This window comes from Pipistrellus hanaki, assembly GCF_964339955.1.
Source record: "Pipistrellus hanaki genome assembly, chromosome: 16".
Taxonomy (NCBI): domain Eukaryota; kingdom Metazoa; phylum Chordata; class Mammalia; order Chiroptera; family Vespertilionidae; genus Pipistrellus; species Pipistrellus hanaki.
In genome coordinates, this window is record NC_140518.1 from 38,141,743 (window position 1) to 38,165,947 (window position 24,205).

Here is a 24,205-nt window from a genome sequence, read left to right on the forward strand (position 1 = left end):
TTACGGCAAGAGGGGGCGGGGTCTTCCAGCTTCGAGCGTCGAAGCTGTGTGAACAGGGACCGGGAACCGGTCGCTTTAGCCATGGAGACCTCGGCCCTCCACACCGCCGAGGCCGGATGTGTCTTGCGACAGGATCGCAGTCCCTCCACTTTCCACTTTACAACGCACCTCTCGTGAGAGGCAAAGCGGCCGACTTTTGGGGGGTAAAGGGGCTTGCGGATGTTTCCAGCCAAGCCCACCTTGAACTCCAGTTCATTCATGCTTAGGTTTTAAAGCTAATAAAAAGCCCAAAGAAACCCCGGCGGACAATTTCAAGCAACGGCGCTAACCGCCCCAAAAGATTGCCCCAGAGCTATGATCAAGCCCCCAGCCCAGCAACGGCGCTCGCGCTGAGGTCGGATGACTGTGAGGTCACAAGGCTTCTCGCCCCCGCCCTCCACCGGAGAAAAGCCGGAACAAGCCCCAGAGACAAAGATTTTTGAGGGAGGGGCAACGAGGGTGGGACTCTCAGCCCGAGGCCCCTATATAGTCTTCATTCCGCCCACCGCGACTCCCCGGGGCAGAGGGGAGGGGCCAGTCCTGGCTCCGGAGCCGCGGGCGGAAGCGGCGGGGTGGGGCCTCGGGGCGGGGCCATGTGGGGCGGGGGGGCGGGGCGGGGTAGCTGAGCGGGGACCCCTGGTGGGGCAATGGAAAAGCAGGAGTCTCGGGGGGCTGCTGGCAGCCTTACCCAGGAACCCCCTGGAGGGGCAGCCAGGGAAGTGCCAGGAGGCAGCGCATGGATGGAGGCGGGCTCCGGGCTGCCCTCCGGAGTAGTCTGGTCCCAAGGTTCCTGCCGCTCCGGAGTAGTAACTAGAAGCCCGGATTCCTTCCGTCACTCCGGAGTGATAGCGGCTCATGGTTCCAGGCCCAACCAACATCCTGGGGAGGTTGTGGGCCACACTGGCACATACCCTGGCAGATCTAATCCCCCCGTTCCTGGAACCTGTGCATCCGGGACGTCTGACTCGGGATGCAGTTCGCGTTCCGGTTCAACTTCTTTGCACCCCCACAAACCCTCTGAGGATCGGCCCCATAGCATCCTAAAAACCAGCAACCCCACCTTGATACAGAAATCCCCCAGTACGGAAAAGTAAGGATCCCAGCTTATTTGGCAGGCTGCCCGGAGCAAGGAGGGAGGGTTATGGACACTGGAGGGGGCGGAGCCAGGAGGGAAGGGGCGGAGTCTTGAGAATTAGATGTGATGGCCATTGAGTGGGCAATGGGAGGTTCCCGGTCTTTGGGAGAGAGCTGCAGGCACTCCAGGTACATATTATAGTACGTGATCATCCTTAGGCGTGACCCTCATCCGTAGCCTCCTATTTCTCTGGAACGGCAAGGGGGTAGAAGGAGTTTTTGAATGACTGAAAGAATTCTGGAGTATTGTGAGCAGGAGGTCACTAGGTTTCCTACCCCTTCTTTGTGTCCTTCCCCGACTGCAGGAAAAAGTCTCAACGCTGGGATGAGATGAATATCATGACCACGTACCACCCTGCTGACAAGGACTACGGGTTTATGAAGGTGGATGAGCCTAGCACTCCCTTCCACAGGTGCTGCGCTGTCAGCCCCAATCCTCCAGCCCAGACTCCCTTACCTATTCAACGGAGGGGGAGGGAGGGGGGGAGAAGGCAGAGAGGCCTCAGGGACTGGATGCTACCGCCTCTCTTCACTGCTTCCTCCCTCTGCAGGCCGCAGGACGGAGATGAGCCCTCCTACCCAGTGAGCCCCGAGGCCCTGGCAGAAAGGTGAGAGTCCTGCCCTAACTGGTTTGGTTCAGTGGATAGAGCGTTGGCCTGCAGACTCTAGGGTCCCAAGTTCGATTCCGGTAGGGGGCATGTACCTTGGTTGTGGGCACCTACCCAGTAGGGAGTGTGCAGGAGGCAGCTGGTGGATGTTTCTCATCTATGTTTCTAACTTTCTATCCCTCTCCCTTCCTCTCTGTAAAAAACCAATAAAATATATATTTTAAAAAAGAGAGAGAGAGAAAGAAAGAAAGGGGACAGTCCTGCGGGAGATCAGTAGGGATGCGTGTCTTCCTCCTTCCACTCCTGAACTCGAATCTGAGCCAGTTCTGCTTTTCGGTCCCCTAAATGGGAGGAACTCCCTTCCTCATCCAGCCAAGGCGCAGGTGGGGCGTCAACCAGCTGCCCCCGTGGTCTTTTCACACGTCACTGCTCCCAACTAGATTCCCCCTCACCCCCTGCAGGTTGGCAGCAATGGACAATTTCTACCCCAAGGGCCTTCAGCATCCTGATAACAGAAGCTCAGGGCCTTCCGACAACTTTTCCAAAACACGTGAGACCGGGGGTGGGGACTGCACGGAAAGGGGAGGCGGAGTGAACCGTGGCAGGAGAGCTGAGTTCTTAAACCGGCCCACAGCCACGGCTGCTTTTGAGAAGCACCGCAAGGCACACTACGATGAAGGCAAGTTCCTCGGCGCTCAGAAAAAGCAGCCCTCGAAGAGCAATGCGGGTAGTGAAAGTTTGGGCAGTGGTGGTCGAGGTGTGATGTTGGGCCCAGAGTCCAGGCCTGTGGAGGGAGGCCAGGCAAGAGGACTGGCCGGAGGAGCCAAAGAGGAGATTGGCCTGGTGACCAGGAACCACATCCGAGAAACTGAGGGTTAGTAGCGATGGTGGGGCCCCTGGGACTCAAGGGCATTGTCGTCCAGAGTCTTCTTCCTCAGTGTGCATGGATTGGCCAAGGGCCCTGCTGTCTGAGGGGGAGCTGATGCTGGGAGGTGGCCCCAGGAGAGACAGAGGGGCAGTTGGGATAAGTTCCCCATCAGGATAATCCCCAGGAAAGTCTGGCTGATGAGGATAAGCAGAACACCCACGAGACCTGCGGGGGATGGAGAGGTCACTAAGGGTTTCCTAAAAGAGAAGGAGGTGTAGAGGTGGGATGAGAACCTGGGGCTTGAGCTTCCCCCCTCTGGCGGTGGGAAGGTCACAGTGGGCACCTAGGGACCTGGACACCCGAGATGGCTGTAGGACAGATGAATTTGGGTGACTCCTCAGATTCCTCGACCTTCAGAAATCAGTCCCCAGCTTCGGCCAAAATCATGCCGGACAAGGAGGCTGATGTGCAGCGGAAGGAGTATTACAGCAAAGGAAGGTACCTGCGGTGCTGGCCTCACCCGGAGCTCAAGGAGGACTCGGAAGATGAGCAGCCGGACAGTGACAGTGGGTCCGGTCAGCCTGGGGGTGGGGGGGCTGGGAGCTCACGGACTGATGGCTGCTCCAACCCTGATCGGGGATGCTTCCAGGCTCTTCACGCTTGAACTGGGCAAGTGAGAATTCCACAGGAACTGAGGTCCGTTCGCTGGACCACAGAGGAAGCCCCCTTCGGGACCACAGGCCATCGAGAATTCCCTGACAGTGACAGGGACACCGTTACAGCCTGGTGAGCGCACCATGTCACTGGGCCTGGCTCTTGGCAAGCTCCCACCCCCCAAGCCCCCACTCCCTTTAGGCCAGCAGATGTGCAACAGGTGCTGAGGCCCTAACCATCCTAGTGTGCAAGGCCTACAGTGTCTAGAGAGCAGCCGCGAAGACCAGAAGTGGTTGGGACCCCCTCCAGCTTGACACCATCTACCGGTCCCAAGCCTCCTCCCAACTTCTCTCTGCCACCTACCCCACTCCTGGTTCTTCCCTGTTTTCCAAAGAAGTGGGTCCTAAGCAGTGTCTGGCTACTGTCAGTGTCTGGCACCTAAGGAGCTGAACTGCCCAAACCCACAAAGCTCAGAGAGGAAAACCAGAAGCAACCCAAACTCCTCAAACCAGAAGGAGTGCAGCTATGAGCCTGGGCAGGGGCAAGTGGCTGCATGCACTGGCCAGGGAGGGAGAGGGGCTAAGGATAGGTCCCGGGGAGCCTGAGGGGTCACAGGGGCCAGATCTCATGCCTGCTGTAAGAAAACACTCACCCAAGCCCTCCTCCTCTCTCCAGATGAATCCCTTCGCTTTGATGGACTGAGGAGGGAGAAGCCACACCATAGAGAATGTAGCCAGCTGGAGATGGGGAGGGGACCAGCCCTCCCCGCCCTCACCACCCCCGGGGTGGAAAATAAAGAGACGAAGAGCAGCAGTCTGGGTGCTGTGAATTGGGGGCCCAGGCGGACCTGCTCAGTCACTGAAAAGAGGAGAGGAGGGAGGGTGATTCGCACACAGGAAACCCCCACGAGCAGCCAGGGCAGAGAAGAAAGCTCGGAGTAGCGTGGGGAACTGGAGTCCAGGAGGTCTTCGGAGTCTGAGAAGGCCCAGCTGCAGCAGGGTGACAGTGATTGGTGTGATTCTGTCAACATAAATTCCCTGGTATCATCTTTAATTCTTACAACAACCCTGGAGGCAGGGGTGGCCATCCCCATCTTCCAGGTGAGGAAACTGAGGAATTGGAGAGCTTGCTCAGGGTCATGCACCCTCTAAGTGGCCAAACCAGGATTTGAACCTGTATCTGCCAGGCTCTCAATACTCAACCACTAAAGGAGAAAGGAGCAGAGATCTGACCCAGTAGGAAGGTGACAGCATATCTGTGAGGCGGGGCTGTGGCTTCTCTGATCTCAGGCCCCTCTCCTCAGCCCAGGCCCCGCCTCTGCCCCTCCCAGCACTGCCTGGAAGTGTGGGGTGAGAGCTCCTCCTACGACACCCCTTCCCCTTGGGGAAAGAATTATCAACCCTCCCAGGCTCTACCCAGGGAGACCGCTCTTCTCCTTCCTCCCCAAGGCCCCTTTGGGGGCAGGGAGGGCCTCCACTTGCATTCCCACCCGCCTGGCCCCGGGAATCCATCGGCCTGAAGTGATCCAGCTGAGATGACAGTCAAACTGGACTTCGAGGAGTGTCTTAAGGACTCACCCCGCTTCCGGTAAGTGTGCACAGATCTGGGGGGTAGAGGAGGGGTGGCCCGACAACCCCTACACACACACACACACACAGACACACACACACCCTTCCCCAGGCCAGATGTCCTAGCAGGGACTAGGTCTCAAAGGGACAAGATGAAGCATGTGGGCCAAAGTAGTACCTCTGCTATCAAACACAGAGGTCTCTCACCCCCAGAGCTGGCATTCCATCCTTCCTCTCACTGGGACCCCCGCCCCTCCCCCAGCACCTGCTCTGGGCGGTTAGCAACTTCCTGTCCTTACCACATCCACCTTCCTTCTACCCTTCCTGCTCTGGCCCGGGCATAATAGCTCCTACACTGTGGCGTGAGCAAGCTAAAGAGGGCTGGTGGGTGGGCCTTCTTAACCCACCACTTTGTCTGTCTGTACCCCCCACTCTCTAACCCCAACCCTGACCTGGCCTTGCCAAGGTGGACAGACTACATGGATCCAAGCTCTGTTCCTTGACACCACCCCTCCTTTCCCAGAGCCTCTATTGAGCTGGTGGAAGCTGAAGTGTCGGAATTGGAGACCCGACTGGAAAAGGTGACTCAGGGTCCGATTTGAAAGTGAAGAGGGTGGGACCAGGAAGGAAGTTAGAGACAGAGAATGAATCCCAGAGATTATTGAATGCTAATCACGTGGGATAGATATTTAGGGGCAACCAGAAGCAAAAAGGTAGTTCTATACCCTCAAGGAGCTCGGGATCTTGGGGAAAAAGTCTCACTTGTGGACTTACCCTGTCGGCTCTTGAGCCCTGCATTGTACCAGCTCTGGGCTGTTGGGTAGAGCAAGACTATTTCTGCCCCGGAGCCCACAGACTGACTGGAGGACAAACCAGTGAACCACTTAAACACATTGCAGTGAGGCCCTCCCCGCCGCCTGTTATAAAACAGCCCATGCGTGTGCCGCTACAAATACACACACTCCCGTCCTCTGTGGCTCCGTTCTTCTCTATAGCATTCAGCTCAATCCGACATTACACATTTCTTTGCCGTTTTAGTTTTCTGTTGCTGTATAACCAATTGTTACACATTTAGTGACAATATGTATTTTTTATCATAGTTTTGGTGGATCAAGAGTCAGGAAGCTTAGCTGATCCTCTGCTCAGGGCCTCACAGGCTGCAGTCTCTTCTGAGGCCCAGGCTTTTCTTCCAAGCCCTCAGGTTTGGGGGCTGAGGCCCTCAAGTTCTCGAAGCCACCAAGCGCCCTCCCATGTGGCCCTGTCCACAGGCAGTTTACTTCACAGCAGCTTATTTCTTCAAGGCCAGCAGGAGAGTCTCCCTTGTGTGAGCTGGCAAGATGGTGCCCATTCATATGGCCCCTGGGGGCGGACCCACCACCTCCGCCATGTGGGGTAGCCTCACCCCGGGAGTGCCGTCCCATCATGTTAGCCATAGTCTGCTGGTTAGAAGCAAGTCCCAGGTCTCTCTCACACTCAAGGGGTAGGGATTATGCAAGGGTGGGAATCGTTGGGGGTCACCCTGGCATATGTCTGTCATGATATTTTTGCTGATATTTTTTTCTTTTCTTCATCTGAATCTAACTGTCATGAGGGACCTTTATGTTTTGTTTTTGCTCAGTCACCAGTGCCTCTACCATGGCCTGAAAGTTAGTGGGTGACCAGCTAATATATACATATATTTTAAAGTTAAACATTCTATTTGAGTAAATTACAGATTCACAAGAAGTTGCAAAAACAGTACAGGGAAGTCCCACACACCCATCACCCCGCTGCCCCCAATGGCGGCATCTTACGTAAGTAACTGTGGTGTACTAACCGTGCCTACCTCCCAAACCAGGAAATGGACATCGGTGTGCTGCAATGAACTGTCTACGGGTCTCACCTGTTTTGCATATACTCTTCAAAAAAAACTGTGTGAATAACTCTATGACACTTGATCATGTGTATAGATTCTTTTTTAAAAATATATTTTATTGATTTCAGAGAGGAAGGAAGAGGGAGGGAGAATCATGGGTTGGCTGCCTCTTACATGCCCCCCACTGGGGATTGAGCCCGAAACCCAGGTTTGAGCCCTTGGCTGGAATCGAACCTAGGACCCTTCATTCAACAGTCAGATGCTCTATCCTTTGAGCCAAACCAGCCAGGGCTATATCCTTTTTTAAATATATTTTTACTGTTGATAATATTACAGATGTCTCCCATTATATCCCCCTATCCTTCCCTCTATATAGATTCTTATAACCAGCATCACACACAAAACACAAAACTCCTGTCACCACACACAAGGAAACTCTTTTGCATTAGGCTTTGTAATGATACCCTCCCTGCCCGCTTCTCTAAGCCATGATGACCACCCATCTGGCCTCTGTCTCTAGACTTTCATCATTTCTAGAATGGAATCATACAGTATGTGACCTTTCAAGATTGACTTTCCCCCCGCTACTTAGAATAATGTCCTTGAAATTTATCAAGTTGTTGTTCATCAGTAGTACCAGTAGTTCATTATCAATAGTTCATCTACAACTAGTTTATTCCTTTGCAGTGTACCGTTCTATTGTATGGCTGTACCCATTTGTCCCTAGTTCAGTCTTACAAAGGTTTCTTACTCAGATATAAGAGGGAGAGGGGTGGATAAGGAAAAAACTGGACACTCAGTCCCCCAGCTCCACACAGTGGGGTTTTGTCCCTTGTCACCCCATGGGGACATCTGATAAGGTTTGATCATGACCAGTTTCCTGACCATTACTGATCCTGCTAACCACCTTACGCTACATTTCCCTGAGGCCTTCAGTAGCTCACAAAAGTGTTTTCCGGTTCAACAAAAGTTCACTGGGAGATCAACCAAAGGATTTGTATGCATGCAAATAAGCCTAACCAATGGACACAGACACCAGGGGAGTGAGGGCATAAGGACACATACGAGTATGCAATACCTTAATCAATAAAGAAAAAAAAAGCTCACTGGGATGAGCTGACAGGCTCCCCAGTCACTTGCTCTCTCCCAGATACAGTGACTCGGGCCAGAGCCAAGTGGCGGCACCTCAGGGCAGTGCAGTCCTGCAGGGAGCAGGGGCCAGGGGTCAGGAGACCTCACTTAGGCTTCTGACTCAGCTGCCTGGCTCTCCTAGTGAGACCCTTCTTGGGCTTGTCACTGGTCCCCTTGTTTATCAAGCCTCCTGGTTTGTCGCTGGGACCAGACAGAAGGGGCCGCAGGCGCCCCCTAGCCTGCCATCCTCATCCTGACCCTCTGGCCGGCCTGCTGATCAGTTTATATTTATTATATGAGGGAATGTCCCATAAGCATAGAGTGGGACAATTCCAGACAGTTAATGCTGCAGAGCAGTGGTTCCCAGCGTGGGGCACATGCCCTGCACGGGGGCAATTTGATTTTTAAGGGGGGCGATTTGAGAATGAATTTTTTTTTTTTTTTTTTTTTTGCATTTCTTATGATTCTTGGGGCCTCACATGTGTATGTAAATATATAGTAGCATATCTATGCATTTCATTTCCATATGTTTTAAAACTTTAATTGCTGTTTTTTCCTATCACTTCATATTATTATTATTATTATTTTAACAATTTCTTAGTGATTTCTTTCTCAGTACTTCAACTGTCCTTTCATTATTTTATTTTTCCTTTCATGGATGCTGTGTTCTTTGGAAGTTAATGGCCTTTTAGGCTTCCTCCACGTGAATAGTTCACTTTTTGAATAATGAGAATTCTATGTCATAGGGAGGGCATCAGGATTTAGAGATGCTTAGGTGGGGCAGGGCCAGGAGAAGGTGGGGACCACTGCTGCAGAATTTACACCTGTTAGGTAGAGCATTCAGCCTGTGAGCCGTGCATGAGGAGGGAGTTTCTGGGGAGCTCTGAGGCAGGGAGAGACATTTTGGAGGTGAGGCTGACCATGCCCTGGGTGGCAGGCCGGGAGGAGTTTTGTCCCAGGCACAGAGCAGCGGGAGTAAAGCAGCAGAGGTGAGAAAGCAGCAGGTCTGTGTTAGAAACTGAGAGCTGGCCTGGGCGAGGCTGTGAGGGAGGGTCACAGCCCCGGAGAAGGGAGAGGAAGGGGGACAGCGGTGGGAGTTGCTATGACTATGGTGGCGCACAGCACGACCCCCCTTTCCCTGCTGCTTCCTAGCTCCTCAAGCTGGGCAATGGCCTCCTGGAAAGCGGGCGCCACTACATTGCTGCTGGCCGCGCCTTCATCGCCGGCATTTGCGACCTGGCCCACCTGGGCCCCCCGGAGCCCATGATGGCGGTATGTGCAGCGCCCAGACCAGCGTGGGCTGGGGTCTGAGATGAGGAGAGAGCCTGTGGAAGCTGAGGGGGGTTGGTCTGGGGTCTACAGGTCCCAGGCCAGAGCAGCGCTGGTGCTGTCACCTGAGACAGTCCTCCCCTCGCCCCCACGCCTGCTACTCTCTCTCTCTCTCCCCGCCTCTTCCTGCCTAGGAGTGTCTGGAAAAATTCACCGAGAGCCTGAGCCACAAGCTGGAGAGCCATGCGGTGAGTGGGGGTAAGTAGGGCAGAGGGGGAGAGCAGGGTTGTCTGTGGCCCTGACCTTTACCTTCCAATGTCCGCTTCCCCTCAGGAGCTTCTAGATGCCACCCAGCACACGCTGCAGCAGCAGATCCAAACCCTGGTCAAGGAGTGAGTGTTGGGAGGGAAGCCAGTCCCCCCGCCCATTTCCGCAGGCGCCTCCCTGAATGAAGCTGAGACTAAGGGTTTCTGTGACCTCAGTGCTATCCCCCACCGTTCCCAAGAACCCCTTGGAGTTCTGACCGTACAGAGGCCAACTGACCCGCTGGGAGGAAAGCAGGCTGGGCCTGCTCTCGGGGCTTCTCTGTTAGGGCAGGTGGATGTGTCTGTGATTCTTTGTTACCCCCCCCGCCCCCCCAGAGGTCTGCGGGGTTTCCGAGAGGCTCGCCGGGACTTCTGGCGAGGTGCCGAGAGCCTGGAGTCCGCTCTGACCCACAATGCGGAGGTGCCCCGGCGCCGGGTCCAGGAGGCAGAAGAGGCAGCGGCTGCTCTGAAGACTGCTCGAGCCGGGTACCGGGGCCGGGCGCTGGACTATGCCCTGCAGGTGCCTGTCCCCACTCTTGGGGCACCAGGGCCTCAGCCACCTCAAGGCTAGAGAGTCCCTGGTGTGCATTGGGAGGGCGCCCTGTCTTCCCAAGGCTGACCTGAGGTGTTTTGGGGCCCACAGATCAACGTGATTGAGGACAAGAGGAAGTTTGACATCATGGAATTTGTGAGTTTCAAGGGCAAGGTGGGGAGGAGCCTGCTGATGGAGAACAGGAGGGAAGAGGGAAATACCGAGGGGCCCTTCCTCAGCCCTGCCCCCTCCCCACCTTGACCCCAGGTGCTGCGCTTGGTGGAAGCCCAGGCTGCCCATTTCCAGCAGGGCCATGAGGAGCTGAGCCGGCTGGCCCAGTATCGCAAGGAGCTGGGTGCCCAGGTAGGGCCCCGTGGAACAGGCAGATGGGGCGGGATCGTGGGCTCTGAGATGACTTTCCTGGCCTAGTTGGAGGCTCAGGCCATCTGAGATGCCCCTTCTATGCCCAGTTGCACCAGCTGGTCTTGAATTCAGCTCGACAGAAGAGGGACATGGAGCAAAGACATGTGCTGCTAAAACAGAAGGTGAGGGCTGGGCCCAGCCTGTGTGGCTCAATGGTTGGGCATCGACCCAGGAACAAGGAGATCACAGTTCTGTTCCCAATCAGGGCAAATGCCCAGGCTTTGGGCTCTATTCCCAGTGCGGGGAGTGTAAGAGGCAGCCAATCTGATTCTCTCTTGTCATTGATGTTTCTGTCAGCCTCTCCCTTCCTCTCACTGAAATCAGTAATAAAAGTAAATAAATAAATAAGTAGGTTAGAGCTGGGACTGCTGGAGGGAGGAGGTGGGCACAGGTCCTTGCTCTCTGCTCACAAAATTGCCTCTTGGCCGAAGCCGGTTTGGCTCAGTGGATAGAGCGTCGGTCTGCAGACTGAAGGGTCCCAGGTTCGATTCCGGTCAAGGGCATGTACATTGGTTGCGGGCACATCCCCAGTGGGGGGTGTGCAGGAGGCAGCTGGTCGATGATTCTCTCTCATCGACGTTTCTAACTCTCTATCCCTCTCCCTTCCTCTCTGTAAAAAATCAATAAAATATAAAAAAACAAAAAACAAAAATTGCCTTTTGGCCTTTCTGTGCCCTCAGGAGCTGGGCGGGGAGGAGCCAGAGCCAAGCCTCAAGGAGGGGCCTGGTGGCCTGGCCATGGAAGGACATCTCTTCAAAAGGGCCAGCAACGCATTTAAGACCTGGAGCAGGTGAGGAGAGGACACTCCGAACAGCCAAACCCATCCGATTAATTTTTTTCCCAATGTTTAAAATTGATTTCAAAGAGAAGGGGGGAGAGAGACAGAAGCATCAATGAGAAGAGAGAATCATTGACTGGCTGCCTCCTGCACTCCCTACGCTAGGGATCCATCCCACAACCCGGGCATTGCCCTGACCCGGAATACAGTTGCAACCTCCTGGTGCATAGGTGGATGCTCAGCCACAGAGCCACGCTGGCCAGGCCAGTTCAATATTTTTTGAGTGGTTGTAGTATGCTAAGCACTGCAAGGAAAAAGACAAAAACTCCTGCCTTCAGAAAGTTGATACCCCATCAGCAAAGACAGGCAATAATACAATAATTAAGTAAATGTTATATTCGTATATATTATGTTAGAAGGTAAGCGAGCCAGAGGAGAAAAAATATAAAGTAAGGGATGTGGATAGCTGAGGAAAGGTGTGGTTTTAAATAGAGTGGTCAGGGTAGGCCTGGTGAGAAGGTGACTTCTGAGTGAAGACTCCCAGGACTTCTGGGAGGAAAGTTCTAGGCAAGAGGGGAGCCTGCCCCAAGGCCCTGAGAAACCGGATGCTGGAGGAACAGAGGAGGCTATCATGAGGAGAGGGAGAGGAAGGAAGGAGGAAGTGGTAGGAGACGATGGAATTAATAGGGATGTCAATTATGATAGGGCCTGTCGGCTTCTTTAGGGATTGGGCTCAACTCTGAGGGAAATGGGAGCCATTGCAGGATACAGAACAGGATGGTGATCTGCTGACTCGTCTCCTTCCCCTTCGAGGGCCACTGCCAGCCCCTGCGGGGTCTTTGTGCAAATCAGATCCTATATGGGCTCCTTCCCCAAGATACTGAGCCCTTTACCCAGGATACTTCTATCAACAACAAATTGTAGCAATAGACTTATTTTGTTAGAAAAAGCATTTTACTGTCATCTGCTGTAAGTTTTCTTCATAAATATATCACATCAGGTTGTCCAAGATGTGATTAGGGCCCCTTAGACAGTCCACACAACTGTCGCCCTCCTCTGGAGCATCTCATGGGACAGTCAGCCCAGGTCTCTCTCTTATCGGCAAGATCCTTACGGGGCCAAGGACGCAGCCTCTCTGCTGTCCCTGTCCCAGCCTCACCCTGGTGCTGCCCATGTCCAAACTCTGCTTCCACCTCCTGCAGACGCTGGTTTACTATTCAGAGCAACCAGCTGGTTTATCAGAAGAAGTACAAGGTGGGTAGCCCGGGAGCTGGAGGCCTGGGCCCAGGGGGGCTCCGCCCCTGCTTCCTGTGGCCGAACATCTGCCCCTGCACCTCCCCCCCCAGGACCCTGTGACCGTGGTGGTGGACGACCTTCGTCTCTGCACCGTGAAGCTCTGCCCCGACTCCGAGAGGCGGTTCTGCTTTGAGGTGGTGTCTCCTAGCAAGTGAGTCTGACCCCAGAGGTGACCTCTCATAGCTCTCAATCTTCACCAGCTGGAAAGGTGGGGCCAGTCACCGAGGCCCCCCTGGAGCAGAGGCTGGAGGCCCCCCATGAAGCCCCAGGCATTCACCCTTCGGTGGCTGGATTGTGGGGCAGCCTGGTGGGAGGGTATAGGCTGAGAGGGGATATTTAGAAGGACATAACCTCTTGGTGCAGAAATATTTCCCTATGATTGGTACCAGCGGAATACTAGCTGAATGTCAGCCTGCCCATCTGCCACTTGCTCTCCAGACCTCAGACCCCGCCCTGTTCTCTGTCCCCTCTCCTGCCCAGGTCCTGCCTCCTGCAGGCTGACTCGGAGCGCCTCCTACAGCTGTGGGTCAGTGCCGTGCAGAGCAGCATTGCCACGGCCTTCAGCCAGTCTCGCCTGGATGACAGCTCCCGGGGTTCAGGCCAGGTACCTTAACGTGGGGGTCCAGGGCAGGTGGGACATCCCTTCCCCTAGACCCCATGGCCACTCTTCCTTCCCATCTGCCCAGGGCGCAGGACACCTGGTCATGGGCTCTGCTGCCACCCTGGGCCCCGGTGGGACAGCCAGGGGAAGGGAGCCTGGCGGAGCGGGGCACGTGGCAGCCCAGGTGCAGAGTGTGGATGGCAACGCCCAGTGTTGCGACTGCCGGGAACCAGCGCCAGAGTGGGCTAGCATCAACCTTGGTGTCACCCTCTGCATTGAGTGCTCCGGCATCCACAGGTCACTTCCCCGGCCCCAAGCCCGGCCCGTTCCTCCTGGCTGCTGGGGGGACGGACAGAGCCCACCGCACGCTCTCCTTTCCGCCTGCCCCGGCGCCTCTCCGATTCCGCTGTCCCTGGGCACCCGCCTGGGCTGAGCCCGTGGGGCACCAGGCGGGTGCAGGGGGCCCAGCTCCCAGGCTAGCCGGCGATAGGCGACCCACAGTAGTTTATTGGTTTGACTGGAGGAGTGGGGTCAGGACTGCTGAGGATGGTGAGCCACTGAAGAGCAGAGAGACAAGAGGTTGTGAGGCCTATGCAGCCCGCACCCGAGCCAGTCCGGTAGGAGAATGGCAGGAAAGAGCTGTCTAGGCCAAAGCACCAAGAGTGAAGGGAGGCAATAGAGAGGAGGCGGCTCTGAAAATGAAATGCAGAAGTGAGACGAGGGGATATGAACAGGCAGGACCCTGCCGGATGCCGGTCAAGGTACAGGGCCCCGGCTGCCCTGAGCCTCCTGGCCCAGGGCCTCTCGTGGCCCCTATGCAAGACCTTGTCTCCAAGTCTTCTTAGGATCAGCAGCTGCTCCCACGGCTGCTGCCTCACACAGGGCCTGACTCCCCCTCTGGCCCCCCAGGAGCCTGGGAGTTCACTTCTCCAAAGTCCGGTCTCTGACACTGGACTCATGGGAGCCGGAACTAGTGAAGGTGATTTGGGGTGTTGTAAAGAGAGGGGAGGTCGGATGGGCTGCGGGCCGGGCTGTGGAGCCCGAGGGCTCAGACTCTGCCCCCTCCCTACCTGGTCGCCTGCCTCCGCCTTGGCACCTGAAGCTCATGTGCGAGCTGGGGAACGTCATCATCAACCAGATCTACGAGGCCCGCGTGGAGGCCCTGGCAGTGAAGAAGCCCGGGCCCAGCTGCTCCCGGTGAGGCTGGGGGAGGGGCTGGCTGCCCTCTGCGGAGGCCCGGGGGGGGCGGGGGGGGCTGGGATGGGAGTGGGGAACACTGCCTCCTCCTCCTCCTCACCCCTGCAGGCAGGAGAAAGAGGCCTGGATTCACGCCAAATACGTGGAGAAGAAGTTCCTGACCAAGCTTCCTGAGATTCGGGGGCGAAGAGGCGGCCGGGGGCCCCCGAGGGGGCAGCCCCCTGTGCCTCCAAAGCCTCCCATCAAGCCCCAGCCAGGGAGCTTCCGGTCCAAGCCAGGTAGAGGGTCGGCTGGGCATTCACTGGGCGCCTGCTGTGTGCTCAGCGCTGTGCCACACCTGGTGGGGAGGTTCGGAGTGTGAGGCCAGGCCTCCCTTTGAGAACGCTGAGCAGCCAGGCCATCGGCACGGGTTTCAGAAGGTGAGAGGTCTGGGGTTACAGTGAAGGACAGGAAGGAGCATGGGGTGGGAGTGGGCGGGGGTGGGGGGGGGTGTAAGGTGTCAACACGTGAGAAACGTCAGCAGCGAGAATGAGCTGGGTCTCCGAAGGCCTGAGAGGCAGGTGGGTTTGGCTGGAGCAGAGGGAGCCTTCAGTGAGTCAGCTCGCCCACCACACCCCAGCCAGTCCGGGTGGTTGGGCAGGAAGAGGTGGTGATGCTTTCTAGCCCTGGGGACCCCACACATCCACACGCACGTGCACCTCCCCTTCCCGCCGCTCCCCCCAGTCTGGGAGCCTCCGCACAGCTGAGGAGTGACCTCCCCCGGGACAGCCTCAGGGGACTTTGCCGAGGGTTTCCTCCAGACTCAGAGCCGATTCCCCCTGACAGAGCCACCCGCGGAAAACCTGGGCAGCCTGCACCCGGGGGCCCTGCTGTTCCGAGCTGCTGGGCACCCTCCGTCCCTCCCCACCATGGCTGATGCCCTCGCCCACGGAGCTGACGTCAACTGGGTCAACACGGGTCAGAGGAACGCCACGCCGCTGATCCAAGCCACAGCTGCTGTGAGCGTCCGCCAGTCTCCCATCCACCCTACGCCACCTCGTCTTCCCACCCCTCCTCCACCTCAGAGGGCGGGTAACCGGTTCCCATCCCTACGCTCCCCCCTGAGGTCGCACTGGGGATGTAATGTATTGAGAGGTTCAGAGCCAGGCAGAGCCTGACACCTAGTTGTGCCCCTAAACCCCTGATCCCATGCCCTGCTCTCCGAACTGTACAAACCTTTAGATCTGCCGCTACAGCTGCCACCCTCTCTCCCCTTCCTCTGCTTCTCAATGCAGAATTCTCTTCTGGCCTGTGAGTTTCTCCTCCAGAACGGGGCGAATGTGAACCAAGCGGACAGCCACGGCCGAGGCCCCCTCCACCACGCCACCATCCTTGGCCACACTGGGTAGCACAGGCAGCGGTGATGGCCGTGGGCAGGAAGGTTCCGGACGGGATGAGCTGCTGGCTAACCCTGGCTGTCCTCTCCAGACTGGCCTGCCTGTTCCTGAAACGGGGAGCTGACCTGGGAGCTCAGGACTCTGAGGGCCGGGACCCTCTGACCATCGCCATGGAAACAGCCAACGCTGACATCGTCACCCTGTGAGGATACCTGAAGGGGCGGGACTAGCACCTTTCCCACGGGAGTGGCGAACTCCGCGACCTCAATGCCCGAGATGCCTGGGGAGGGGCGTGGTCAGCTCCTGGATGTGACAGCAGATAGGATGCTCCCAAGTGCTGACTGGGAACCGGAGTAGCAGGGTGTGGGCAGGGTCCAAGGACGGTGAGCTCATCCTGAGAGTCAGTATTTGTCAACATAGTTGCCAGGCATCTTTTAATCACTAGGCCCTGGGCAAAGAGATGAATAAACAACCCAGCTGATGGATGGCGAGCGGGGGTTGGGGGGCATGGCTGTCATTCATTCATTCATTCATTCTCTCCTCTTTAGGCTGCGATTGGCAAAGATGAGAGAGGCAGAAGCAGCCCAGGGCCAGGCTGGTAAAGTACCCCCACCCCTGCTCCATCAGGCCCTTCACAGTAACTCTGGCTTCTGGCCCCTGGTGACCAGCTTCATTGATTAAGTCTATTATCAACAATGCACTGGGCGCGCTGGACACCCCAGGCCTCAGAACAGAGGGGAAAAGGCAGGAGTCGTGCCCCGTTAGCTCAGGTGTTTCCTCCCCCACACCCTTGCCAGGACCACCCCACTGCCCCCAGCATCCTCTCCGGAGCTGGGGGCCCAGCCTTCGCGGCTCCCAACCCTCCCTCCCTCCCCTCAGGAGACGAGACGTATCTGGACATCTTCCGGGACTTCTCCCTTATGGCATCGGACGACCCCGAGAAGTTGAGCCGGCGCGCTCAGGACCTGCACACGCTTTGATTCCAGGCCTTCCAGGGGAGGGCCTGCGACCCGCCCTTCCTCACCCACCGCCCACCGCCCTCACCCTGCCATTAAAGCCTCTGTGCTTTGATCTTCGCTTCATAGCTTTTATTGGGCGCCACCTGGACCCGCTCCACCCTAGGCTGTCAGGTGCTGTGGCTCCTGGGATGGGAGTTGGTGAGGTCGAATCACACAAGGGACAACTCCCGAGGGGGGGGACCAGAGGGAGCCGTGGCCTCAGCCCTCGCACCGGGAGGCCCTGGGGCGGGGCTCGGGCTCCGGCGACGTGGCCAGACCCGTCGGGCAGAGGCGCGGCAGCCCGCGTGGGCTGTGGCCGGCTTCCCTTAGGGGCGCTGGCGGCCGGCCGGGTGCAGACGCTGGCTCGGCCGCCCCAGCCCGGCGGCATCCCCGGAATGCCGCGGCTCAGCACCCGCCCCCTCGGGAATTCCCGGAGCAATAGCAGGGAGCCGGGCCCCCGCGCTCGGGCCGCGCCTGCTTTCCCAGCGGCGGGGTGGGCCTGCGCCGGCCTGCGGACGTGAGGCCCCGCACACCTGGGCCGCGGGCGGCGCGGCCACATCCGGAGCGACAGCACGAGTCACCGGCCCCCGCCCCCGCCCGCCGCCGGCCCAGCCGGTCCCCCGCGCCCCCGGGCGCCGCTCCGCTCCCGCCGCCGCCGGAGCCGCAGCCCGCGGGGGCGGGGCGGGCGCCCTCCGAGGGGGCGGGGCGGGGCCGAGGGGGCGGGGCTGCCCTTAAAGGAGCAGGGCGGCAGCCCCGGCCACTTCCTGGGGGCGGAGAGGCTGAGGCAGCAGCTGAGGCACCGGTCAGCTCCATCCGAGACTCGCGGCCGCTTCCATCCAGTCCTCGCACAGTCGCAGCGGGATTTAGCGCATCCTCGCCCGCAGCCAGCCGAGGCACCGCCGCTGTCAGCTCCGGGAGCCCCGCCTCCACCTCCTGGGACCCGCGCTGGAGCCGGGCCACGGCCAGGCCTCCGACTGGCCCCCAGGACCCCAGTGGGTCTGCCCACGGCGACGGCGATCCCCCGAGGACTCGGGAGCCGAACCCTCCCGAGGCGGCCTGGTGCGCGCCGTCACCTGCGGGCTGGACTCCGGAAGCCACTGTCTGCAGCCCACGGAGCGGAACTGCTGGCTGCCCACATTGGATGCGTCTGGACCGAACTTGCCTTCCTCTTGGGCTTCCCTGTGCTCCTTCCATCCGCTCTCTAAGCCTCTGGGCGCCCCTGTGCCCGGAAGCCACCCCCTACCACCGAGGTAGCGGGGGTGAGCCCCGAATCTTGCTGCCTTAGGCTCCAACCAGTGCCTCCCACTGAGTCCGAACCTTCCGACCCAAGTCTGCACACCCCCAGGAGGTCCTGCCTTTTTCTCCTCTCGTGTCTCCAGCACTCCCCAAAATTTCCCCTCCTCCTGTGCCCTCTTCACCCCCTTCCTTCGGGGGCCCCGTGACCCTGAATGTGGGGGGCACGCTCTATTCCACCACTTTGGAGACCCTGACCCGCTTCCCGGACTCCATGCTGGGGGCCATGTTCAGGGCCGACACCCCCTTCCCCCCCAACCTCTGCTCCCAGGGAGGCGGCCACTACTACTTCATCGACCGCGATGGCAAGGCCTTCCGGCACATCCTCAATTTCCTGCGGCTGGGCCGCCTGGACCTGCCCCTGGGCTACGGGGAGACGGCTCTGCTCAAGGCCGAGGCCGACTTCTACCAGATCCAGCCGCTCCTGGACGCCCTGCGGGAGCTGGAGGCCTCCCAGGGCAGCCCCGCGCCCTCGGCCGCCCTGCTGCACGCGGACGTGGAGGCCAGCCCCCGCCTGGTGCACTTCTCCGCCCGCCGCGGCCCGCACCACTACGAGCTCAGCTCCGCCCGCGTGGACACCTTCCGCGCCAACCTCTTCTGCACCGACCCCGAGTGCCTGGGCGCCCTGCGGGCCCGGTTCGGCGTGGCCGCCGAGGAGAGGGCAGAGGGGGGGCCGCACTTCCGTCTGGAGTGGGCCCCCCGCCCCACAGAACTCCCCGAAGCGGAGTACGGGAAGCTGGGGCTGCAGCCCCTGTGGACCGGGCGGCCGGGGCAGCGGCGGGAGGTGGTGGGCACCCCGGGCTTCCTGGAGGAGGTGCTCCAGGTGGCCCTGGAGCACGGCTTCCGGCTAGACTCCGTCTTCCCTGACCCCGAGGACCTGCTCAACTCCAGATCGCTGCGCTTTGTCCGCCACTGAGAACTCAGAACTGGGAGGACCGCCCTGGGTTTGACTGTGGGGTGGGGTGGGGGTGTGTGTGTGGGGGGGAAAGGGACAGCAAAGGGGATGAAGGCTCCCCTGCAGACCCTTCCTGGCTTTGCTCTGGGGCCGAGTCAGAGGTCCTATTGCACCTGACTGGAGCCCACATGTGGGCAGGACTCCCCAGCCCAAGCCCACTGCGGGCTCACAGGCGTACGGAGGGCCGGACTGGTGCTGATCCTGGGAGGGGGGCGGCTGCCCTGGCTCATTCTCACTGGGCCTGGGGCCTCCAGGTTCATTGGCTGGAGCTCAGTATGCAGGGGTCTGGAAAAGGGGGGGGGGGCACTTCTCTGAACAATGCAGGGACACAGGCCTGGAAGGAAGGGGGATTTTTTAAAAATATATATATTTTATTGATTTTTTACAGAGAGGATAGAGAGTTAGAAACATCCATGAGAGAGAATCACTGATCGGCTGCCTCTTGCACACCCCTTACTGGGAATGTACCCGCAACCAAGGTACATTCAATTCCTTGACCGGGATTGAACCCGGGACCTTTCAGTCCACAGGCCAACGTTCTATCCACCGAGCCAAACCGGTTTCAGTGAGGGTGATTGCTCTAATGTGGCCTCCTGGACTGTGACTTCTAGAGCGGGTGGCCTGGCCGGGCCTGACCAGTGGCATAAGAAGGAACATAGGGAGGGACATTCTTTGCTGTGTCCCCAGGCACCTACCGAGGGAGACAGAAAAGCTGCGCCCCGCCCCAGGCCGGCAGGAGGGAGCCAGGAGAATCCCCACTCACTGGGGCGGAGCATCCCTCTGGAGACCCCAGGTTTTTAAAGCATCTGGCGCTGACGGTGGAGCCGGCCATGGGCAGGAGGGGCTGGCCTTGGCCCACCTTCCTTCCTGTGTACGTGCGTGTCGTGTGTGTCTGACTGATGTGTGAGTCCCCGACATCCGGGCGTCCACCTGTGTTGTGGGCGGCGGTGTCTGCGTGCTGGTCTTTCTGTGTCTCTGCGTGTCCGGGCCTGCCTGGGGTTGCTCACACACTGTTTGGGCACCAGGTGTGTCTGTGGGTGTGAAGATGAATAGTTTAGCCACCAGGGGTGTGTGTGTGTCTGCGTACACGTGCGTTCACGTCACCACGTATGCAGGAGGGGCCTGTTGGGATTTCGGTCGCTGGGATCTTCCTGGCGAGAGGGGAAAGAGAAGTCATTGGGCTTGGCGGGTCCTTGGAGACCTTTATAGAATTCTTGGTTGTTAAGGCAACCATGGGCCTGTTGCTAGGAGACGGCTGGGGAGAGACTCAAGGCTGCTCAGAGCAGAGAGGAGCCGGAGAGGTTGGGAGGGCCGGGAGGCTATGGGGAGGATGGGGTGTTTGTGTCCCTGAGGGGAGGGATATTCATGAACAACTTCTCTGGGGGAGTTGCTTATTATTTATCGCTCACAAGAAGAAAAATAAAGTTGCTTTTGGAACCACACACTTGTCAAGGCTGCTGAGGGCCAGGTGGGGAGTGCCGTCTTCCTCTGCCCCTCTGCCCCTCTGCCGTTCGCACATCCCCGCCTCCTGGTCCCCAGGGCAGCGGTACTGTTCTGGAATGCTCTAGAACCTCCAACTGTTCTGGAACTCTGCGACTTTCAGGCAAAGGTCTAGAACCAGGGTCACAGAGCCTCCCTCTCCCCAGCCCCCCTGGGCCTCATGTGGACGCTGGCACTAGCGGTGGCTCTCCTGGGGGCTGCCCAGGCCTGTCTCTTCTGCCGCCTCCCAGCGCACGGCCTGCCGGGCCGCCTGGCGTGGCTCTGCAGCCGGATCGAGGCCCAGTGGGAGGACTGCGGGGCCTCCTGGAACTTCTCCACCTTCGCCCTAGGTAAGCCCAGCCACCCAGGGACGGCTCAGCGACAGCCACACACACACACACACACACACACACACACACACACACACGGCCCCAAGCAGGGCAGCCCGTGGCTCCCCCGCTGCGCCCCTCAGCTGGGTCCTGGACGCCAGGCCTCTCCCGCTGGGAGGGCGTCTGTGGACAGTGGGAAAGTCCAGAAAGAATCTTCTGGGCTAATGAGGACATCACTGCTCCTTGCCCGTCCCCACAGACGAGGTGTCCATGAACAAAGTCACGGAGAAGACGCACAGGGTCCTGAGGGTCATGGGTGAGGTCACTGGGGAGGGAAGGCCCAGCCCTGGGGCTTGGGTCCATGCCAAGGAGGGGGCTGGGAGGAGGGGGCTGGGAGGAGGGGGCTGGGAGGAAGGGGCTGGGAGGAGGGGGCTGGGAGGAGGGGGCTGGGAGGAAGGGGCTGGGAGGAGGGGGCTGGGAGGAGGGGCTGGGAGGAAGGGACTGGGAGGAGGGGGCTGGGAAGAGGGGCTGGGAGGAGGGGGCTGGGAAGAGGGGGCTGGCAGGAGGGGGCTGGCAGGAGGGGGCTGGCAGGAGGGGGCTGGGAAGAGGGGCTGGGAGGGCAGGGAGGAGGGGCCTGGCAGGAGGGGGCTGAGTGGAGGGGGCTGGGAGGAGGGCCTGGGAGGAGGGGGCTGAGAGGAGGGGGCTGGCAGGAGGGCCTGGGAGGAGGGGCTGGGAGGAGGGGCCGGGAGGGCAGGGAAGGGTGGAGGGCAGGTGGAGACAGAGGGAGTGACTGGGAGGTGCCGGGGAAAGGGGTGGAAATCAACACCTACTGTGAGGCCTCGGGCAAAATGGCTGCCCTCTGCCTCCCCAGAGATCAAAAGCTCCTTCTCCTCGCTCCCTCTCTATTGGCAATGGCTTCACAAGACCAGGCTTCCTGAGTACGAGAGGGAAGGTACTGACGGAGGAGGGGCCCAGGAGGCCTGGGTCTGGGGCAAAGGGGCTGTGGCTGAGGGCTCACCTGTGCCCTCCTCTCTCCTCCAGCCCTCTGCAGCCCCGCCTGCTGTGAGTAGAGAAGGAAAGGGACCGAGGCCGGGCCGTGGGCCCCGGGAGGAGGCGGTGCTCCGGGAGGGTGGAGTGGGGCTGCCCCGCCCCAGCGCCGGACCCGCTGTCTCCTGCAGGGGGCAGCACCATCCTGTACAACTGCTCCACCTGCGCGGGCTTTGAGGTGCTCTGCTGGCCCCTGAAGCGCTGCTTCCCAGGTCCTCACCCCCCACCCCGCGGCCTGCCTCGCCTCACCCAGCCCTCTGAGCCCTGAGGCTCCCGGGGTCGAGGGGTGTGGCTCCCAGCATCTTTCCCTGTTCCCTGGGTTCCCCACAGGAAGCCACGATCTCCAGGAAGCCAGGATTCTGCTCCTCTGTGTCTTTGGGACGGTCCTGCTCCTGGGCGGCCTTAGCCTGGTGGTGGAGTGAGTGCGGGAGGCTGCGGGCAGGATGCGGCCTCGCTGCCTCTGACCCGCCCAGGGCTCTCCACCACCCTTCCCTCCCAGTTTCCTCCCCTCCCCTCCCCTCCTCTTCCCTCCTCTCCCTTCCCTCCCAGTTTCCTCCCCTCGCCTTCCCTCCGCTCCCTTCCCTTCCCCTCCCTTTCCCTCCCCTTCCCTTCTCCTCCCTTCCTGTTCCCTCCCTTCCTTCCCCTTCCACTCCCATCCCCTCCCCTCTTTCCCTTCCCCTCCTCTCTCTTCTCTCCTCTCTCCCCTTCCCTTTCCCTCCCATTCCCTGCCTTCCCTTCCTTTCCCAGACCTCCCACCTCCATCTTCCCTCAGGCTCCACTTCCTTGAAGCAAAAAGCAACTTGCGAAGATCCTAGCCTCCAGCTGTGAAGAGCTTGTGCCCATAACGTCCACGCAGCTTGGGGGGCGGGGGAGGTGTGAGGCCGCCAGCCCCTTCCTTCCAGCTCCAAAGGTTCCGTCTTCCAGACTCTGAAACCCTGATGTCCCCGCGATCCTCCTGCCAGAGGGCCTCGGGGACCAGGCACCCACCCGTGGGGAGTTCCTCCCCTCCAGCCTCACCCAATGGGACAGGCCGTCCCCAGTGCCAGGAAAGTGTCTACAGAAGGAAAGAATCCCCTCCACTGGCTCTCCCACACCCACACCCACAGCCGCCGCCTGTTCCCGTAAAGCGGGGGCTGTTTGCCCCAGACGCTCCTCCTGGCCCTCCTGTGACTGATCGGGAGTCCGGGAATGAGGATTCTGGAGAACAGCAAAACCACATCAGTCAGTCCGCTGGCACGCTGTCCCTCCATTAACAGGGTGAAGCCCGGCCTCCCTCAGGCTGCCCGCCTGCCAGGCCCCACTAAACTCGCTGTGCAACGCCTCCGCCTGCCTGCTCTCTGTCTGCGCCGGGGCGGGAGGGCAGGAAACTTCGGGGAGCACAAAGGGGCGAGTTTGCACCCCGTGAGACATTTGCCCCGTCTGGAGCCATGGTTGATTGCTTTGAGTGGGGGGATAGGCTCCTGGCACCGAGTGGGCAGAGACCAGGGGAGCCCTCCCCCACTAGGGTGATCCAGTCAATGTCACTAGATTGTGGCAAGGAAACCCTGCTTCAGAGGCAGTGAGGCCGCGTCCTGCCCTCCCGTGGCTGTCAGGAGTTTTGGTCTGGGAGATGGGAGGTGGGACATGAAAAGAGAGGCCTAGCCCTAGACCAGGGGTCCTCAAACTTTTTAAAGTGGGGGCCAGATCACGGTCCCTCAGAGAGCTGGAGGGCCGGACTATATGAACTACTAATTCCTACTGTAACACCTCGGCTGCGCTCACTGCCCAAAAAACCTGGCGGGCCGGATCAGACTCCTCTGCGGGCCGCATGTGGCCCGCGGGCCGTAGTTTGAAGACCCCTGCCCTAGACGGTTTAGCCCAGTGGATAGAGCGTCAGCCTGCAGACTGAAGGATCCCAGTCAAGGGCACATGCGAAGGTTGCAGGCTCAATCCCCAGTAGGGGGTGTGCAAGAGGCAGCTGATCAATGATTCTCGTCATTGATGTTTCTCTCTCTCTCCTTTCCTCTCTGAAATCAATTAAAATATTTTGGGGAAAAGAAAGAAAGAAAAGAGAGGCCTGTCACCAAGCACAGGGCCTGGGCCTGGAAGGGGGCAGAGCCCTCACCGACCTCAGTGGTTTTCAAATTGGATACTTGGAGGCTCCAGGGTCAAGGTTCTCAACCAGCTGCACCTCAGTCACTGAGAAGCTTTAAAAACCACCCATGCCTGGACCTCATCTTCAGAGATTCTGAATTCAGTGGCCTCCTATGGGGCCTGGGCTCATCTCACGTACAGCCAGGTTTTGGGGTTACCCAAGGAGGTCCTGGGATGGGAAGAAGCATGCCTACCTCTTCCAGGAGAGTACCGCCCACGTTGTTCGACATGTTCTAGTCCAATGCCATCATTTTACACACAAAAGGAGACCCGGAGATCTCACAGCAAGATTACACAACTTGCCCAAGATCATGCAACAACTCGTTCGTCCACTCAT

The 24,205-nt window shown here is 59.0% G+C and overlaps 4 protein-coding genes across 9 annotated transcripts; all 4 read left to right on the forward strand.

Annotated features, from left to right (window-relative positions):
• Positions 1 to 33: 33 nt before the first annotated feature.
• Positions 34 to 4,115, forward strand: LOC311611017 (uncharacterized protein). Of its 5 annotated transcripts, none has more exons than XM_084862698.1 (8): positions 34 to 394; positions 1,479 to 1,586; positions 1,725 to 1,781; positions 2,243 to 2,331; positions 2,416 to 2,655; positions 3,051 to 3,215; positions 3,299 to 3,435; positions 3,979 to 4,115. In XM_084862698.1, the coding sequence occupies exons 2-7, from the start codon at positions 1,504 to 1,506 to the stop codon at positions 3,406 to 3,408; spliced, it is 744 nt and encodes a 247-aa protein (XP_084718824.1). In that variant the 5' UTR covers positions 34 to 394; positions 1,479 to 1,503; the 3' UTR covers positions 3,409 to 3,435; positions 3,979 to 4,115. The 5 variants fall into 5 exon arrangements, 4 of the variants coding, with proteins under 4 accessions (XP_084718824.1, XP_084718823.1, XP_084718821.1 ...); XM_084862697.1 differs by lacking the exon at positions 34 to 394 and adding an exon at positions 603 to 1,129; XM_084862695.1 differs by lacking the exon at positions 34 to 394 and adding an exon at positions 603 to 1,129 and having other exon boundaries at positions 1,479 to 1,781.
• A 572-nt stretch (positions 4,116 to 4,687) lies between these two features.
• ACAP1 (ArfGAP with coiled-coil, ankyrin repeat and PH domains 1) lies at positions 4,688 to 16,705 on the forward strand. 2 transcript variants are annotated; one of them, XM_084862693.1, is made up of 22 exons: positions 4,688 to 4,890; positions 5,395 to 5,452; positions 9,010 to 9,129; positions 9,321 to 9,374; positions 9,460 to 9,518; positions 9,768 to 9,951; positions 10,075 to 10,119; positions 10,231 to 10,326; positions 10,434 to 10,508; positions 11,067 to 11,176; positions 12,367 to 12,418; positions 12,511 to 12,611; positions 12,941 to 13,064; positions 13,147 to 13,358; positions 13,971 to 14,040; positions 14,164 to 14,258; positions 14,367 to 14,536; positions 15,084 to 15,256; positions 15,533 to 15,642; positions 15,726 to 15,836; positions 16,183 to 16,232; positions 16,514 to 16,705. In XM_084862693.1, exons 1-22 carry the CDS (start codon positions 4,838 to 4,840, stop codon positions 16,612 to 16,614), a joined length of 2,223 nt encoding a protein of 740 aa, XP_084718819.1. In that variant the 5' UTR covers positions 4,688 to 4,837; the 3' UTR covers positions 16,615 to 16,705. The 2 variants fall into 2 exon arrangements, with proteins under 2 accessions (XP_084718819.1, XP_084718820.1); XM_084862694.1 differs by lacking the exon at positions 5,395 to 5,452 and having other exon boundaries at positions 4,763 to 4,890.
• Positions 16,706 to 18,000: 1,295 nt separating this feature from the next.
• KCTD11 (potassium channel tetramerization domain containing 11) lies at positions 18,001 to 18,953 on the forward strand. The gene has a single exon (XM_084862702.1). The coding sequence runs from the start codon at positions 18,140 to 18,142 to the stop codon at positions 18,839 to 18,841; it is 702 nt and encodes a 233-aa protein (XP_084718828.1). The 5' UTR covers positions 18,001 to 18,139; the 3' UTR covers positions 18,842 to 18,953.
• Positions 18,954 to 20,434: 1,481 nt separating this feature from the next.
• TMEM95 (transmembrane protein 95) lies at positions 20,435 to 22,675 on the forward strand. Its single transcript, XM_084862365.1, is given in 6 exon segments — positions 20,435 to 20,709; positions 20,948 to 21,004; positions 21,560 to 21,756; positions 21,788 to 21,996; positions 21,998 to 22,153; positions 22,508 to 22,675. Coding segments are annotated over 6 exon segments (831 nt in total). The 5' UTR covers positions 20,435 to 20,540; the 3' UTR covers positions 22,551 to 22,675.
• The last annotated feature ends 1,530 nt before the right edge of the window (positions 22,676 to 24,205 follow it).

Excerpts from the sequence above, each read along its gene's own strand:
- LOC311611017 (XM_084862695.1), top strand. The coding sequence starts at position 687 with ATGGAAAAGCAGGAGTCTCGGGGGGCTGCTGGCAGCCTTACCCAGGAA. Across the intron at positions 1,130-1,478 it reads AAATCCCCCAGTACGGAAAA|GAAAAAGTCTCAACGCTGGG; the intron begins GTAAGGATCCCA and ends CCCCGACTGCAG. Across the intron at positions 1,782-2,242 it reads CCCGAGGCCCTGGCAGAAAG|GTTGGCAGCAATGGACAATT; the intron begins GTGAGAGTCCTG and ends CACCCCCTGCAG.
- ACAP1 (XM_084862693.1), top strand. The coding sequence starts at position 4,838 with ATGACAGTCAAACTGGACTTCGAGGAGTGTCTTAAGGACTCACCCCGC. Across the intron at positions 9,952-10,074 it reads CGCTGGACTATGCCCTGCAG|ATCAACGTGATTGAGGACAA; the intron begins GTGCCTGTCCCC and ends TGGGGCCCACAG. Across the intron at positions 14,537-15,083 it reads GAGCTTCCGGTCCAAGCCAG|AGCCACCCGCGGAAAACCTG; the intron begins GTAGAGGGTCGG and ends TCCCCCTGACAG.
- KCTD11 (XM_084862702.1), top strand. The coding sequence starts at position 18,140 with ATGCTGGGGGCCATGTTCAGGGCCGACACCCCCTTCCCCCCCAACCTC.